This window comes from Typopeltis vanoorti, chromosome 25 (genome assembly GCF_054136105.1).
Source record: "Typopeltis vanoorti isolate ZY-2024b chromosome 25, IOZ_Tvanoo_1.0, whole genome shotgun sequence".
NCBI lineage: Eukaryota > Metazoa > Arthropoda > Arachnida > Uropygi > Thelyphonidae > Typopeltis > Typopeltis vanoorti.
Window position 1 is genome coordinate 49615827 of NC_143573.1, and position 18026 is coordinate 49633852.

Genomic DNA, 18026 nt, shown 5'->3' on the forward strand with positions numbered 1-18026 from the left:
TGTCACTTGGGCGATCATAGGTTTTGCCTGCTGTAAATTTCGAGGTTTGGTGAACAGTAGGGAAGTTAAGAACAGATTAACGCTATCTGCAATCTTCATAATGTGGACAGAACGAGGGACCCCATCGCTACTTTTTCTAAACTAAAAGTTAAGCATAATCAATGTTACGTAGTAGAAGTAATACAAAATAAAATGACCAATTATCCAAATATTCCATAAACTATAACGGGCAGTTTATCACACTGAACCTGCAATGATAGTAGCGGTAGTGCTAGAGAACAGGAAAATCACACTCCGCTTATGAAATTCTACATTTAGAAGGCTAAGGACACAAAGATATACAGAGGATTTGAAATTGGAAGTGATCACCATTTAGTCTTGAGCAGGATAAAATTGAATTTCATATTGAAAACAAGCATATGTAAGAAAGTTTTAAAACGATTCAAAGTTCAGCAGCTTTCAGGGGTAAAATGTAGACTAAAATATACAAATATTATTCAATAAAAAATAAAAGAGTGAAAACAAGAGAACCAAACCTTGGCGATTCAGTGGCAAACCCTGAAGAAAGCATTGATTGATTCAGAAAGAGAGTCATGTTGAGAAGTTGTTTTCAAGGATAGAAAAACCAAAACTCCTTGATGGACACAAATTTACTCCTTGAAGTTAAAGATGCAGTCAAATGAAAGCCGGTAAGGTCTTTCCGAAAAAACGAAGAAAGCATATCAAAAGTTCCTGGCGAATAAGTCAGCTTGTGCTCTGGGAGAATACAGAGACAAAATAGAAGAAAGCAAAGCAATACATAAAACTGGCTAAACAGAAGTCACAAGAAGACTTAGAACATAGATAATAACATAGGTAAGAACATAGAAAATGAACATCAGGAAAGTGGCAAAATATTCTACAGACTGTTGAAGAAGTTGAAAAATGAGGAAAGAGTACTGTAAAAGGAATTGGACATGATAAAGATGACATGAAAACTAAATATATTTTAGGAGTCTGGAGTAATTACTTTGAAAGATTGCTAAATGAAATAAGCAGTGGCTGGCAACGCGGTGGTAGAAACACTCAGCAGCAGGAATACATATCAATGCATGAAGTAGAAACACCATTCTATCAAAAGCCTGAAATGTAGAATTATAGCTGGAGTAGATGATATTCGACCATAAATGCTCAAATATATAGTATAAACGTTTTACAATGGCTTCAGTGCATAGTTCAGAGACCCTGATAAGGAGGGTAGAATTCTAGATGATTGGAGTAGAAATCTTAAAGTACCTATCTACAAAAAGATAAATAAAACTTGAAAATTACAGAGGAATTTCCCTTCCTTGTGTTCCTGGTAAGATTTATTCAAGTATTCTTGAGAAACGGTTAAGACATTTGTGGACGGAAAGCTTGGAGAAATACAAGCTGGATTTATACCAAACAGAGATTGTCAGGATAAGATTTTCACTTTAACACAAAGAGTTGAGAAATCATGGAAATATAACAACGACCTTGATACAAAGTGCCAAGATGAAACCTCTTCAAAACGCTACAGTTATACTATGCAAATTGGGCGTTATATCGAGCAATACTTATCTATATTTGAGTTGTAAGTCAGCAGTTATAATTGCTTTGAATTATGGTGGACTCCGGAATATTTGATGTTAAATCAGTTGTGACAAGGGTGCACATTAGCTCCACTTTTATTCATCAACTATATGGATCGTAATATGAAGGATTATTCCACCTGATATCAAAATTGGAAATGTTAATGTCAGCTCTTTACTTTATGCAGATAATGTTATACTTCAAAATAAATCCAGTACAAGTCGGCAGGATTCCTTGACTAAACTGGATAACTGTTATAATAAATTTGGTATGAAAACCAGCAATCATAAGAGAATGAAAATAGGCACGAAAATATTGAAAACATCAAATGCATCCTGGATGGAGAGCCCCTATAGAACAAGTAAAATATTTCAGCTATTTAGGCACAATTTTTAGTCCAGATGACAAATTAACTATCGAAATAGATAACGGAGTAAGCAAAGCTGGTGTGGTAGGAAGCCAACTGAATTAATTTATATGGAATAAGAGAGAAATTAGTCAAAACACTAAACTAGCTGTATACAAGACAGTGTTCGAACCAATTTTAACTTATGGATCTGAGAGCGGGGTTACTGGAGACCACAGATGTGAGGATTCTGAGAAAACTTCGAGGAGTGAAAGGATGGCATCAATCGCAGTATCATATTAAAGGAACGAATTTGACATTGTTGGTATTCAGGAATGTGTTAGTAGAGCTTTTATCTCAGATGGCACTTATACAGAATGGGAGAAGATAGGTTAGCAAAACAAGCTTTTTTTTATTTTGCTAGAGTGACAGGAAAAAGACCAGAGGAAGAAGACCAAGATGTAGGTGGATTGTTGCATTCAGAAGTGCCTTAGAAGGAAATTTTGATTTTGATACTGTTATGATATCCTGTACATCCCCTGAGGGTACATTCAGAAGATGCGTTCACCTTACTCAAACCGATGAGTTTTTGAAAAATCCAGAACACCTTTTCGATTTCGAATTAAATGTTGGAATTTTATTGGAAAAATGCAGAACTATTTATATTTTTCGAAATCGCCATAAAAAGTCCTTTAGAACTTCTGGAATGTTTTGGATGATTTAATCGCTTTCTTATTGTGGCGAGTTTCTTATTAGTGATATTGATGGGTTAATGAAGGTTTTGAAACAATCCACAAACCTCCTCCAGAATTGATACAACCTTCACTGGTTGCTCCAAACGAAGCCATGACTGTATTATTGCATAAATGAAAATGTTCAGCCATTTGCTCACATGAAGCATTTCAGAAAAATGCGATATGAAAAACACAGATATGTGAGAAATTCATAGGACTAATCTTTAATATACAAAATATTGTTGCTTCCGCTAAGAGTGAAAGTTAAAAATCGAACCAAACAATTCATTATAAGATTGATTGACCTCCTAATAAGCAGGTGTATAAAAAACAAAATATTACCTTTAAATCGTTGATTGACTGCATGGATGTTATCGTACCTTTCTTGGATATTAAATTATATTTGCGATAAGTTTTGTTAAAGCAAATGGATATGAACAGTGATAGTTTCAAATACAGGGTATTTTAAAACGAATGTCCCAATTGTACATTTGTAATTGTGGTGAGTGAAACTTTATACTTGGTAATTTATTTTACAACTGTACCACATTTTCATTATTAAATATAATTTAATAATGAAATAATGAAAACTGAAATCGGGTCATTCTTTTTGAAACACCCTGTATTTTAAATTTGAAAATCCGCCGTCAATGATGCGAAAATTACTTACGTTATTTTACAGATTCACGAATTAGTAGAAAGAAAACGTAAATACTTCGAAAGTATTTGTATCCTTTTGCTCCCTATGAAATATTGATGAAAATCTAACAGAAGAATAACAAAATCCCGTCCACAAGTGGAAATGTAGTTTCTTCATTCTCATCTCGATGCGAGTGAAAAATGAAGAATAAAAATAATATTTTTACACGAGTCCAATTGAATTTAGGCTTTCTTCAACGGAAAATAAATTATTTGCAGTTCGTTTTATTAAGTTGTTTCAGAGAGTGAATAAAGGGAGGGGGGGGACTTCCTGCAAGTGTTATTTTTTTCTTAATTCGCGCATCAGTATGAAAATTACAGCTGAAACTTTATTTTCTGTTTTGTTCCAATAACTGGTCTTCTTTTGTGCTAATGTATTTAATTTCACTAGCACAGATTTACCAGATTTTTATAATTAAACGACTAAATCAAATTACTAATTGAAAATAAATCTGAAATTAATCGCATTAATCTATTACGCAATTTGCTGAGTACATATAACAATTTTCCTTATTAGGTATTATACCATCATCTTATTTACTAAAAGCATAAAAACAATGTTTGGTCTAAGAACAAGATTTTCGGCTTTTTTTTTTAATCTTAGCCCACTGGCACCACTGGTGTGTAATCTCTCTCTTTTCGGGCGAACGTATGTAGGTAGGAATTGTCCAAGCTAAAATTCAGTGACCTTTCTCTCCTAGAAAGCACGACTACTCGATCATCTCTAACCAGGTTCACAGGCACAGTATGTTCTATAACTCTTACCAGATAACTAACAGAGAAATGATGAGACCTTCAAAAGGAACAACTATTCTGCCTTTATTTTTTTTAACCTGCACAATTTGTTTATTTTCGTGATTTCACTACATGGTTAAGATAGCGTTGTCTGGCCTATAACTGGACGCTGTTCACTATTTTCATCTAATCTTCGAGAATATTGAAAAATCTATTCGAATACATTTATTCGAATTACAATTAAGCCATTCAAGACGTTAGTCCGTGAGCAAGCAAACATTCCAGCATCCATGAGCAAGCCACTGAACCTTAGTGGAAGTGTTTTAATCGTTTCTTCCACTTTGGTATTTTAATTTCTATCAAAATGTCATCCGACATTTCCAGGCGAGCGTATAGTGACAACTTTTGGACATACAAATCTAAATCTGTAAATAGAACATCAGACGATCAGCTTCATTATTTATTGTGAATTAGATCACTTGTAATCTCCTCCACAATGGTGGACAAAGTTATCTTAACACATGCGTTTACAGCCATTAAAATATCCCCTTCATTGCTTTCACGCTGGCTGAATAGTACGAGGTGACTAGAAGCGTCTCAAGTTCAGATTGGTCGAATTTCTAGTTTGTTCTCTCTCGTTATGTCGCTATTTAATTTGTAGAAATCCTCAAGTAACGACTATAATTTAGAATCTTATTTCTGAAAATGAATTATTCGCAATTAGCTATTAATAATGCTCATTATACCAGAAGGGGTGGACTACCTTGAGGCATCATAAAGAACTAGTAAAGATGTGGCTCAGTCGGTTTGATTTCACTACCTCTTAAATATATTGCTGTTTTTAACAACTGCGTACACTTAATTATTAAAATTAGGCAACTGTTTACGATTTAGTTGAGATTTGAAACTAAATGTAGAAATAAATAAAACCAAGAAAATGAGAAGAACAAGCAATATCCTAAATATTGTTTATGAGAATTAAATATGGGACGGTTTCGCTCTCGCATGAAAATTGTGTTAATGAATTTTATTCAGATTAAAATCTCATTCCATCATCACAAATCTAGTTTACAGCTGGAAAGCAATGGCTTTGATCACGAATAATACGTGTTGGTGCATTTTATAAACCCTCAAGGTTTCATGAATGTCATTACCAATGAAGAATGCTCAAAGAACTCGGTTCTTTCATCAACATACTTGCGAATGTGTCGAACACGATTATCACTACAATAATCATCTTTACAGCTACTGTTACTACCAAATATACAAAATAAGAGAAATAAAATTTCAGAAGGGATTATTACAGGTGAAATATAACATTCGTATTATTTTTTATCTCCTTAATATTGTTTTAAAACCAATTACTCTTTGTTTCTTTCCAATGTCACACTCCGAAACGCATATGTCCATAAATGAATTATAATCTCATTGAATCATAATATTTACTATATTTCTCTGAAGCGAAGTAATTCTTCGATGCATCCCCTGATGGCTAGTGGTTTTAAGATATTGTGGAGAACAACGAAGTTATTTCAGTGAAGGGTGTAAATCGCTTACCTACGTCATGAAGTGTGTGTGCTGAATTTGAATTGATTGCTTCCCCGCAATTTTGGTCCTTGTGCATATTTTCCTTTCTTATTGGATCAGACTAAGCGAAACCGCATAGAACCGGGATAAACGCATACTTAAAGCTTGTTCGACAGTAAGTAGTACACACTGAACTGACTGTACATCCAGCGATTACTATCTGAAACGTAAAGACTGATCCATCTCGTTTCAGATAGTAATCACTGGATACACAGTCAGTTCAGAATGCCTATAAAGCCAGATTCAATTTTTTTTTAGTTTTTAATCAAAAAGATGTCACCCAGTCAATGGTATTTATTACCCGTAAGCATGTTGTTATTTGTAATCACTATAAAGTCAAGCTTTTTATTATTTTGAGTACTGGATTTTGGAGTTGTGCTGACTCAAACCTGAATTCGTTGTTTACCTACTCCTTATGAAGCTGCAAACCAACCAGCCAGATTTCAAGGAACAGTTCAATGCAACTAACTGTTTTGAATCCAGTAGGAATTAATTTCGAGTGTTTTTGTTTATCCTAATTCGAAACCGATGATGTCCGAATAGGGTTTTCCTGCTCAATATTAATGTTAAAAACGAGGGACAATTTTTCATTACTGGAAACGGTTTTTTCTGCTATTCTTACCAGAATTCGGTATATCTGTACAGGTCTATGTATTACATCAAATTTCATGACTCACTGAAAACGAATGATAGAATAACTCAGTGGTCTGTATTGAGAACAGTCCGCAAATCACCGGCTATATTTGAGACTTACTATCATATATACAAAATGTATGTATGGGACAAGAATGAAGCTGATTTTCTCATATGTACGCTTATCAAATTCAATATATAAGTACCGTTAAGCTAAATTTTTGTTTGTCGAATGCTATTCGATAGAATAACTCAATGGTTAATTTGCTTTTGGAGAGAATTAAACTGTTACCAGGATGGGAAGATTAATTCGAAACGATCCTTCCAGTTCCAGTGAGGGAAAGAAATTATAAAATGTATTTTACGTTAATTACCTAGTGTCGGTATTAAGTGTTTTTACGTTCTAAGAAAGTGGTTCTTAACGGTGGTGTTCCGCGAACTGGTTTCAAGTGTTCCGCCGGTGAAAGATTTCACGTGACAGTTCCGAGTGTAATTGGCTACTCTGATCCTAACAACTGAAGACTGCTATGCGCGTTGAACTTCTAAACCCATAGAATATCGTTTATAGGTCACCTGTTTGCAGGAGGAGCATTTTTGACATTATTACGTCATGTTTAGAAAATTTTAAAATTTCATGGGAGCTGTGTGTAGGAATTTGTACGGACGGTGCTCCATCAATGGTAGGCTTTATTGAAGGATTTGTTACCCTTGCAAAGAAAATAAACCCAAATATTATATCTGTCCACTGTTTTTTTGCACAGAGAATCCCTAGTTTCAAAAACATTACCGGCAATATTAAAATATTAGACCAAGTTGTAAATATGATGAATTACATCAAGTCAAGATCTTTAAAAGCATGCCTTTAAAAAAAAAAAAAAACTACGGAAGCCAAGTACGAATTTTTGCTTTTGCACATTGAAATAAGATGGTTATCCAGGGATAAAGTGCTATTCCGAATTTTAAAACTTAAGAATGAATTATTGGCCTTTTTTCAAAATGAAGGTACTGATGGTTTTGTAAAATGTCTTCAAAATTATATTTGGTGTGCTAAAATGGCATATTTAGCCGATGTTTTTAATTACTTAAATAGCGTTAATACAAGTATCCAAGGGAAAAACGAAAATATTTTGACATCCACGGAAAAATTGTCAGCTTTTCAGAAAAAACATCTCTCTTTGGAAAAACCGCATATCAGAAAAAAAAACATACAGTAGATATGTTTCCTTCGCTCCATAATAAAAATGTTGAGGGAATTATTTCCGTTATAACTGAACATTTAACAATATTGGAAGAAAAAATTTCAAGTTACTTTCCTTCATTAAATACATAAAATTATGACTGGATACAAAATTCATTTGGCACAGTTAATACATCGAGTTGTGAATTTTGGTTACAAGAAGAACAATTAGTTACCTTGTCAACGGATTGTACTCTAAAAACAAAATTCTCTTAAGGAATTTTGGATTTTTGTCCAATCCGAATACCAAGCTCTCTCCATAAAGGCACTGAATATTTTGTCACAGTTTTCAACATCATAATTGTGTGAGTTCGGTTTCTCAATATTAACCAATATAAAAACTAAAAAGCGTGAAAGACTTACTAATATAGACAAAGAGACGAGGGTAGCTATATTACATATCGCATTAAAATAAGTTCCATTTTTTATAAAAGATAAAGTGCATGCATATTTTTATTGTTAGTTTTATGATCCTAATGCTTTTGGGAATCCCCAAATTTTTCTTATAATCTAAAGTGTTCCATGACTTAGAAAAGGTTAAGAACCACTGCTCTAAGGTATTCATAGATATCGTAACCCCTTTCCAACCCTTCTTAAAAATTTGATTTTCTGATCTGAAAATGGCGTTTCCATAGTTCGGTATTCACTGTTCTCTGCATTCCTCATTAGAGAACTTATTTTTATTTCTATTATTTCGCGCATCGAATAACAAGTTAGTTGCACAGTTAAGGACTGCACAAATCATCACTTGATCGAATGGTTTATTTGCTGTTCTGTTGCTATTTCGTTTCTGTAGCATGCAGAGATTTCAGACATGCTGTCTGGTTTTACCAGCAGCCTGGTGATATGTATTATGTTACGATAGTAATAAAAACTCAACTACGATACATAAAGTTGTCCATTGCAGATCCATGCACTCGGAATTTCCCAGTTCATCCAAGTGGGTCTATCGCGAAGTGTCAGTCGGGATTTGCCGATGGGCTATCTGAATATATCACTGTTAGGAAAAATAAGAAAACTTTTTTTTTCTCTCGCTTGAAACCGTTTAGAAAATCAGTTTCTGTATGTTATCGCGATGTTTTTATTAAATGGTTTATCATCTTGTTTTTTTTCTTCTGAATTTTATGATGTTCCAAAAAAGAGGTCTTCAAAACACATCACAGACTGAATTTTCTTTGTTATGTTTACAAAAGTGTAAGAAAATTATATTTTTTCTTAATGGGATGCATTTTGAAAATTTTCTGATAAAGTGAGATTTTCACTATCTTAGAAGAAAACAAGAATTCGCTGTTAGAATAAAAAAATGCGATACATGATCCATTTTTACTAGTTTTTCCCTTTACGGCTAGAGCTATTTCTAGATTACTGGATCTATTTTAAAAGTATATTAAAAATAGCCATCGAAAAACCAAAATTTAGATCGAAATCATCGCATTACTCCGATTTGAATCATTACACACACACTTCATAACCTATTTATCGTTAATAAAATATCTTAGCTTCAATCGCCTGCCTTCTAAAAGAGAATCTTAGAATTTCTCTCTCTCTCTCTCTCTCACACACACACACACACAAAATCTTGAGGGGAAAAAAGCACTGATTCCATATTTATTCCTTTGTCAAACTTTATGATGTATGTTTAGAATATTTAGGATAACATCAGTTACAGATGCTGTGTATATACTAAACAGATGCTACCATTATATAAGATGCAATTACGCTATTTACTGCTCTATTAAAAATCTTCGTCGATAAGATTAGCTGCTGCTAATCAGAACAGCGAATGACTGCAAGAAATCAACCACATTCAAGAGCATTAATACATTTCATGCAAGAAAATTTTTAAAAAAATCTCCATTTCACAACACGATCTTGATCGGTTAAAATGAGCTGAGGCCAACAACAGCCTTTCATTTACATCGCTGGCATGTTTAGTTTGTTTATCACAGAAATTGAGATGTGCCAAACCACACTTCAGAAGTCACCCTTTCACGTTCCGAATGAATGTGGAATTATCTCCATCTAGATCGCAAGTGGTGTAATTTCATCAATCGCGCGCCGAACCATTTGTCTTCGTGTACATTCTTGAAAAATAGTCTACGATTCCTTAGGCAAAGCATAGAGATCCTTATTAGTCACAGTTTCTTCGCTTTAAAATACTTTCATTTTCAACCGATGGCTTTAATATCCCAGTAATTTTCATAGTCTGTGAAATCTTTATTTTGAACTATAAATTCACATTCAGTTCTTCTACTAGAACTTTCAAATTTTATCCTTCCACTCTTAAAATTAAGATGTTGGAAATGGAAGTTGGTTAGTTTGTTTGTTTTTTAATAAAATAGCATGATGCAAAACTCCACCCTATAAAAACACACAGCATTCCTGTTTCTAAATATTACATCTAAAGTTATTAATCCCATTATTATACAACCAATATATCAACGTTAGTCAAGTCATAGTAATCACCGCACTGGAAAAGACTGTTGTATGTTCTGCTGAATTCTCTTTACATGTCAGCTTTAAAACTTCTAAACCTTCTCTGGTGACAAAAACACGCTATATTTTCAAGCTATTTCAACCCTGAAATAAGAAACGTGGTTTCTGAAGACAACTAAAATCATCAATAATTTTATCACAAACGTTCATGACATTTGAGGGATCGAATCCACAAGAGTGTACACAAAATACAGTATAATCACCTCCCTAACAAAGCTTTCCTTCGCAAGCTTTGTTGCCAAGACTACTGCTACTTAGAGTGGCAATGTCTTTTCTCCTTTCTCTTTAAAGCGCTTTCATCACGCTTCAACTATGATTATGCGACTGCGGGAAACCCCAACAGGCTTGTCGCAGAGTCTGGCGTTAGTGGGGGATTTTTTTATGACTAAAGTGTGTGTTCACAGGGCCGGTTTGCCTATTCTGGGGACGAAAAACCCAAGTTTCCGGTTGAAAAAACCCTATCTCCGGCTAACTGACCTTTAGTCGAAAGAGACCCGATAAGGTTCTCACCTTGGACGGGAATCGAACCCAGCTTTTTCGGACCAAATGGCTTCGTCTATACTGACTGAGCTACGGAGACTCAGCAATGTCTCCTATAAGCCTGTTAAGACTTTGCTTGAGGTATGCCACACTATGTCATCGGAATTGTTTCCCTTAGATCTGCCAGTGTTCTGGGTAGAGGATTCAAATGCCAGATCTCTCAATGCACGTAATCCCAGTAATGTTATATGGGATCCAGATCCTACGAATTCGGCAGAGAAAGTCGCTGTTGTGTTCTGTGAACAACTCAATTATCAATCTGGAACACCATGCTGGTACCATGTGGGAAAGCATTCACCATAAAGGGTATACCTGGTCAGCCACAATGGATAGGTCCTTTGCAGTAGTCATAGTACGGTACAGTTACAGAACTCCAAGAGATTCCCAGGAAAACATCCTCCATACCATAATACCGCCTGCTTCCTTTTTCTGCTGGAACATAAAATCCTCTCACTATGTTTTTGCATAACCCCCCGTCTACACTCTGAGCATTAGCTGGGAACAAAATTCATTCGAAAAAGCAATTTTTTTTTCAGACATCAGTGGTCTAACGACATCACTCATATGCCAACTATAGACTTAGTCGTTCAGTGATTAGGCATAGACAAGATTACTTAGAATGGATGCCATACGAAGGATGTCACTTGGTCTGTTGTCCAGGATGCGCCGCCATTTGTTCCGGGTCAAATACTACAGTTAATCTTTCACTGTTTTTTTTTTTTTTTGTCTATGCACTCGCACAAGGTGGGAAACCTGTGTTCATTACTCCTCAACGATAAGGCGTGGGCAGTCACCATCAGCCTAGCGAATACTGTTCTAACTAGTATCTTTCGGCTCCTGAAACACTTGAACTACAACACTTCGTGAACTAAAAATACTGGCAGTTTTCTGAATTCTGCTACTCTTCAACTGGTACCCTATGATCATGTCCCTTGCTTAAGTTATCAACAACTTAGAATGAATAGCACGTAATACACACACACACACACACACACACACACACACACACCATGATGTACAAGTATACTAGTTTTCATCATCATACGAGTGCCACCTGGGGGATAGACTTGCAAATTTTGAAATAACTTGCACGGACTGTGTTTGTTGGAGAGCGCAAGGCTATCCACTCGTGATATCAAGCCGGTAAATTTTAAAAATTTAATCAATCACTTTTGTTTTATTTATTTACAACATGTGCAAGGCTTTTCTCAATGATAACAGTATATCAAGAATGTCTCTGCATAATAATAATAATCGGCTGTTATTCTCGAAGCAAGATGACAAGTTTTCAAGAAATAAAATAAGCTGAAATATAATCGGTATCAGGACTAAAGAAAGATCGTGATTTCACCGAATGCTTTCTGGGTTTTTTTTAAAGAAAAATGTTGAATGGCTCAATCGAGATTAATTTATGACATAATTGGTGGCATATTTTTTCCATCCCTCCTTCTTCTTCTGGCACTCCGCCTACTCCCTAATTATGCTAATGACGTGATGCGAAATGCTAACAAGAATTGATGAGACATTATTGGAACATCGGTACCACTTAGCAATTCCCATTATGTATTTCGCAGTAGTACTGAACTTTGAATGTAGTGTCTAAAAGAGAAAAATGATTAATTATTCTTAATATAGCGTTCAGAAAGTTAAAAAAGAAGCTCTTGACGAATAACTCCTTTATTTCCGAATGGTATGTAAAGTACCGGACGTATTTTAGTATGTGAATTTTAGAAAATGTTGCTATTAGAAAAAGGAAAATTATTACATCGACACTATATTTAACGTTGTTTATAATTGGATAACTATGTTGTTAAAACGTGTGTGTGTGTTCTCATCTGGTAGTAGTTAATGCTTTAAACTCATCTAAAGTAGGATACGATTTGAGAAATATGCTAAAGAATGATTAATATTTCGTTGCACTACATTACATCTTAAACTTGAAATTTCTCGTAGTTTTTTCTGTTGTTTTATTTGCGCACGTTACTGTTTTGTTGAATAAGATTTTGCCCACTTTATTAAGGCATCTAAGTCCGCACCGACAGTCTCGCCCTAGGTACGTACTCTAAATTTGAGAGAGATAAAAAGTTTGAAAAAAGCTAAGTTGAAGTAGATGAGAAAAATACAAATAAAACAAACATCAGGTTGTTCGTACTATCTGTACCTTGTGTACAGATTTATTCTGAAAATGACATTATATTTTTGATGTTTAGAAACATTAGTCAGACAGACGAACAAACTGAATAAAGCCTCCATTGAAAAGAATTTAATGCATTAAAATTATAAAAATGTTCTGGTCTCGGCCTAGATTAGCATTCCCGGTAGGCTGGTCCCGATTCATGGTTCACCTGAGAACGTCTATCATCAGTTGTTTATAATTAGCCAGGATAGCTTCTCTGACTCGTGCAGACATTTCAAAAATGGCGTGAACTTCAATAAGCAGATAATTTAATTATTCATTTGTAAGTTGACCTCTAATAATTGAGAATTTGTAGACTGCAGACACTGGCAAACAGGAGAAAGAGGAATGATATTATTCAGACTTACAGACTTCTGAAAGATTCATACAGGATTTCAGTTGATTGAATTTTTCTTTTTATGGAGGGGTGGGAAAAGGACGAGAGGGCATCCTTGGAAGCTGAGAATGAATGCTGCTAAGAAGGGGGTGAGGGCTAGATTTTTCTCTCATAGGGCGGTGCGTGATTGGAATGGGCTAACATTGGACGTTGCGTGTGCAAGCAGTGTGAATGAATTCAAGAATAAGTATGATAGCTGGTGCGTGTAGTATGTGGCCTCTTTCGATGAATCCCTGACTCCCTGGAGGTCTCTCTTAATAATAATAACCTATTCCACAAGGAGGATAAACTATTTGAGTAATACACTCACTAAACAATGTATATTTTTGGCGATATTAAGACAAACTGTTCCTTTTCAGTGAATTTACGAGAAAATGAGCAAGAAGAAGTGTAAGGAACGCACAACATTATCTGAGCTGGGCAATCATCTACTTTAATAATCGTGAGAAGTGGGAAATTGCTATCATAGAAATAATTGATATAAAAAAGGAACTTTGGATGTTTCTTTAGGAAACAAGTAGGACTGTAAAAGCACACATATTGGTAGAAGAAAATGTTACTACGTAATTTAGAACATCATAACTACTATCACAGATATTTAGATTCATAATATTTACCTGCATGCTTTATATAAATAAATAAAAATGTATAGGTGAGGCATTAACTGTGCAATATAAATAAATCGGAAATCAGTGGATGAAAACTTTTTGCAGGAAGGGTATGGAAAAGTTTACTGGCCTACTCTTTCATTTCTGAACCTTAAAATACTAAAAGACAAAGTACCTACATGAAATCATTAAATATCAATATACTGGTCCTCAGAACGAAAAGAATGAAAGACTGAAAATCATTTGCAATTGTCCTCCAAGTTATAATGACCTAACAACTGAACTTAGTCGATTTTATACATTTTCCTAGGTGCATTATATCCATTAATAACAAAAAAGCTGCCATAATTTACTACACCTAAACCTTCTTTATTATATTATTAAAAAGACATTCATTTTTTTTTTTTCAAAAACATTTTAACAAGGCTTATTAAACTGCTCATAAACATTAAACTGCTGATAGTTTCAAACTCAACTGGAGTTTATGCTAGGAATAAATGTTAATAAAAGGTACGTAAACGCATTCAATATGAGTATTATTACTGCACTGATCGTGAATGATTCTTATGAATAAACTTTGCAATATCAGCAAAAATGATAAGGGAAAATGCAACACCACCATATTAATCAGATATTAATTATTGCTAAATACCTTCTAGGCATATTTGTTCAATTATCATTTACTTACTGAAACGCATACAACACTTTATCCTTGTTAATGAGTACAGACTCTTCCTTAGTCCCGAAACTGTCACACAAAAACAAAAAAGATTGCTTTTCTGCGTGACGTCAGAAAACTTCATGAAAGCCTTTTCACGCGACAGTTTCTCGTGACTACTTCTGTATCACATCAACAAGTGTGAGAATTGATGAATAATTTCAATACTAAATGCATTTGTGTAATTGAATTGCATGAATTTAATACATATTTCATGGCGGCATAACACTGATAAAATGTATTGATTCCATTAAGTTTGTAGTGATTTTGAGTGAATTTTTTAAATAAAACAAATCTTGGTGTACTGAAAAAAAACACGTTATAGTATAGAGTGAATTTATAATATAAATATTTTACTCAATGGTTTAGAAAGTTATTTAAATGCATTATTGGCTAAGTAAGAGCATAGACATTTACCTGCTCAGACAGAATGCAGCTTGCATCAAACGTCCGTCTCTATGGACAAAGCATTAACGTTGTTGTTATGGACTGGATTGCATATACTCTTTTTTAGCTGCTGATGTTCACTGGAGAGTAGAATCCCGTCTTCCAGCTCCATAATGTCCGAGGTAGACTCGCTCAGTGAATCCCGCTTCACTTTGGGACCCAGTGACCCGGGGAGATAAGGACAGCTGGTCACATGATTGAAGTTCTGAGACTGCATCTCCTCCTGGTCCGTCTCCCGGTGATAGAAGTAGTTGAAGTTGGAGACGATCACTGGCACTGGAAGAGCGATCGTTAATACTCCGGCGATGGCACACAGAGACCCCACAATTTTACCCCACACCCCCACAGGCCGCATATCACCATATCCTACTGTAGTCATCGTAACCACAGCCCACCAAAAGGCGTCGGGAATACTCTTGAAGTACGACCTCTCCGAATCTGCTTCGGCGTAGTAGACAGCACTGGAGAACAGAATAACCCCGATAAACAAGAAAAATATGAGCAGCCCGAGTTCCCTCATGCTGGCTTTCAGCGTCCGACCCAAGATCTGCAAGCCTTTGGAGTGCCTCGACAGTTTAAAAATCCGAAATACCCTGACGAGACGGATTACCCTTAGTATCGCTAAAGACATGGCTTGATTATTTCCACGTTCATTTACTGGCCTCTCGGCCGGACGATCACCTGACACCACCGTTGCCAAGGTGATGAAGTAGGGGATGATTGCCATCAAGTCAATGCTGTTCATGGCATTCCTGAAGAAAGCCATTTTACTAGGACACGCTATAAGCCTCACCAAGAGTTCAAATGTAAACCAGACTATGCAGCAAGTCTCCACGATGAAGAAGGGATCTGTTGTTCTTGGCACTTCGTCTTCAATCACCCTGGTGATATTGTTAGTGGTGTTAAACAGGCGATAGTGTTTGAACTCAGGCAGGGTCTCGAGGCAGAATATGAAGATAGACAGAAGGATGATAACTACAGAAATAATGGCGACTACTCGCGCTGCCTGAGAACTCTCTGGGTACTCAAAGAGGAGCCAGATCTTCCGTTGCAGCTCGCGATGTGGCAATGGTTTTTCTTCTTCCTTGATGAAGCCTTCGTCTTCACGGAACTTATTGAAGGCCATCTCTCCCAGTTCGTAGAACTTAATCTCCTCTGCGAACACATCCAGCGGTACATTGACGGGCCTCCGTAACCTACCTCCGCTCTGGTAGTAATACAGGATGGCGTCGAAGCTAGGTCGGTTCCTGTCAAAGAAGTATTCGTTCCGTAGTGGATCGAAGTAACGGATGCGGCGTGCAGGATCTCCGAGCAGCGTGTCTGGAAACTGATTAAGCGTTCGCAGTTGGGTTTCGAAGCGCAGTCCGCTGACATTGATGACGACCCTCTCGCAGAAGTCGTGATCGTGAGGGATCGGCTCGAAATTTCCCACAGCCTGCAAGGACAGAAAGGACAGAGCGCTGTAGCAGGAGTTGGGCTGACCGCAACCATCACCGCCGGCATCGTCGAGCTTTGGCAACGACCTGGAAGGACAAACATCGTTGTTGTTAGTAACAGCTGTGAGAAGGTGCTTGTCACATCCGCTACTGACGAACAGACTCCCGTCACCCGCATCCGTTGACTCCATCTTGAGCCCACATGGGGAGTGCAAGGACGGCAGGCGATAAGCGCGGACCGCGGGCACGTAGCTAAGATCTGCTCCACGCGGCCGCAGCACGGGGGTAAACCCCCATTTTTCGATGAAATGTAATTTGGAAATTTTGAGAAGAATTTTGGCGCCAGTTCGGAAACCAGGAATTTCAAGCGTTCCCACGAGGCTTAGTTTGACAATGACCGCCAAGCATGCCAAACAAGATCCCAGACTACCCCAGCTAGGAGAGTTACCCGGATGCGTGTAGCTGTAGTGTGTGCGCATAGTAAGACAAGAGCGCCGCCACTGTCACTCTTCATCGCTTAACATACCGTAACAGCACGAAGCTCCAGCTGTGTCAGCTGCCTCGATTACGTCACAGAAAACGTGAACGATCTGATGTTGCTATTTACTCCTTTCTGCTATTTTCACGTCATATTCTCTCCCTCTCTTCCCTTCCATTTCTCCCTCTCCATCCCCATCGCTATTGGGCAGCAGGTTGCCTCTTATCCATGGCAACGCGCAGAGGCAAAGGATGCAAATACGACACACCGAACCAATGTGAGCAGCGGAACAGAATGGAATATAAACAAGTATTCTGAGAAGTAATGCTGCTTAGAGGTGCAACGGAGAACTCGGAAAGAAAAGAGCTTCGATGAGAATAAAATTCATTACCGATGAGTTCGTTATTTCGTTGAAGTTAACGTCGATATTGCGCAAAAGCAAATCGTTGTCACCTCCTGTTACCCAACAGTCCGTTTAACAACCAGTAACAGGATGTGCGGACGTTTTTCCTGGGAAGAGGCTGCCACTAACAAACACATTCCCCGACACGCTGCTTCTCAGAATCACTTCACGTTTTCTGCTGCTTCAGCAAAAGACGGCGTCGTTTAATGCGGAACAATTTATATACACATACGTACTTACATACACACAATGTTTACGAGGCCTAATAAAACTGCAACAAATTCTTCATTAATCCATCAGAACGACTTGTGTGTGTTAATGTCTTCCTCCATTAGCGTAATGGGCGGTGTGGGAAAGCATAAATCGATGCAAGGCAAGTAAGCAAACTTCTTTCTCTTAATGATCGACAGCCATTAAGAGAGTGGATATCATTCGCATTCTCTAGCTGCTACCTTATTCTTAACTGTCTTTCGTTTAAGATGATGTTGTGCTTTTATATAAACACCAAGTTAGTCCTGTTTGCTTGCAAGTGAAGGACTGGTTATTTCGGTGTTTTGGACTTAAAAAGACAGCTGTTGTCGCTTTAATCCCCGAGATATGTTTAAATACAGTAACAGTCGGATGTCGAACACATAAAATAAGTTTACTTCATGCCAAAAGGAACGACTGTAATGTTTTAAATGTGCTCCTTTATATTTATTTCATTCGCAAAAGGCAGGCGACAATCTTAGGGAGATTAATATGTTATGTTCAGCTCCCATGT

General features: G+C 36.6%; 1 protein-coding gene across 3 annotated transcripts in view; it reads right to left on the reverse strand.

Annotated features, from left to right (window-relative positions):
• The window catches only part of LOC150092732 (potassium voltage-gated channel protein Shaker-like), a 235879-nt gene that overhangs the window by 84595 nt on the left and 133258 nt on the right, over positions 1-18026 (reverse strand). For all 3 annotated transcript variants that reach the window (XM_090414429.1, XM_090414430.1, XM_090414431.1), the window contains exon 2: positions 14917-16469. In XM_090414429.1, coding sequence (XP_090270555.1) covers positions 14942-16469 — 1528 coding nt within the window. In that variant the 3' untranslated portion in view covers positions 14917-14941. The remainder of the gene's footprint in view (positions 1-14916; positions 16470-18026) is intronic.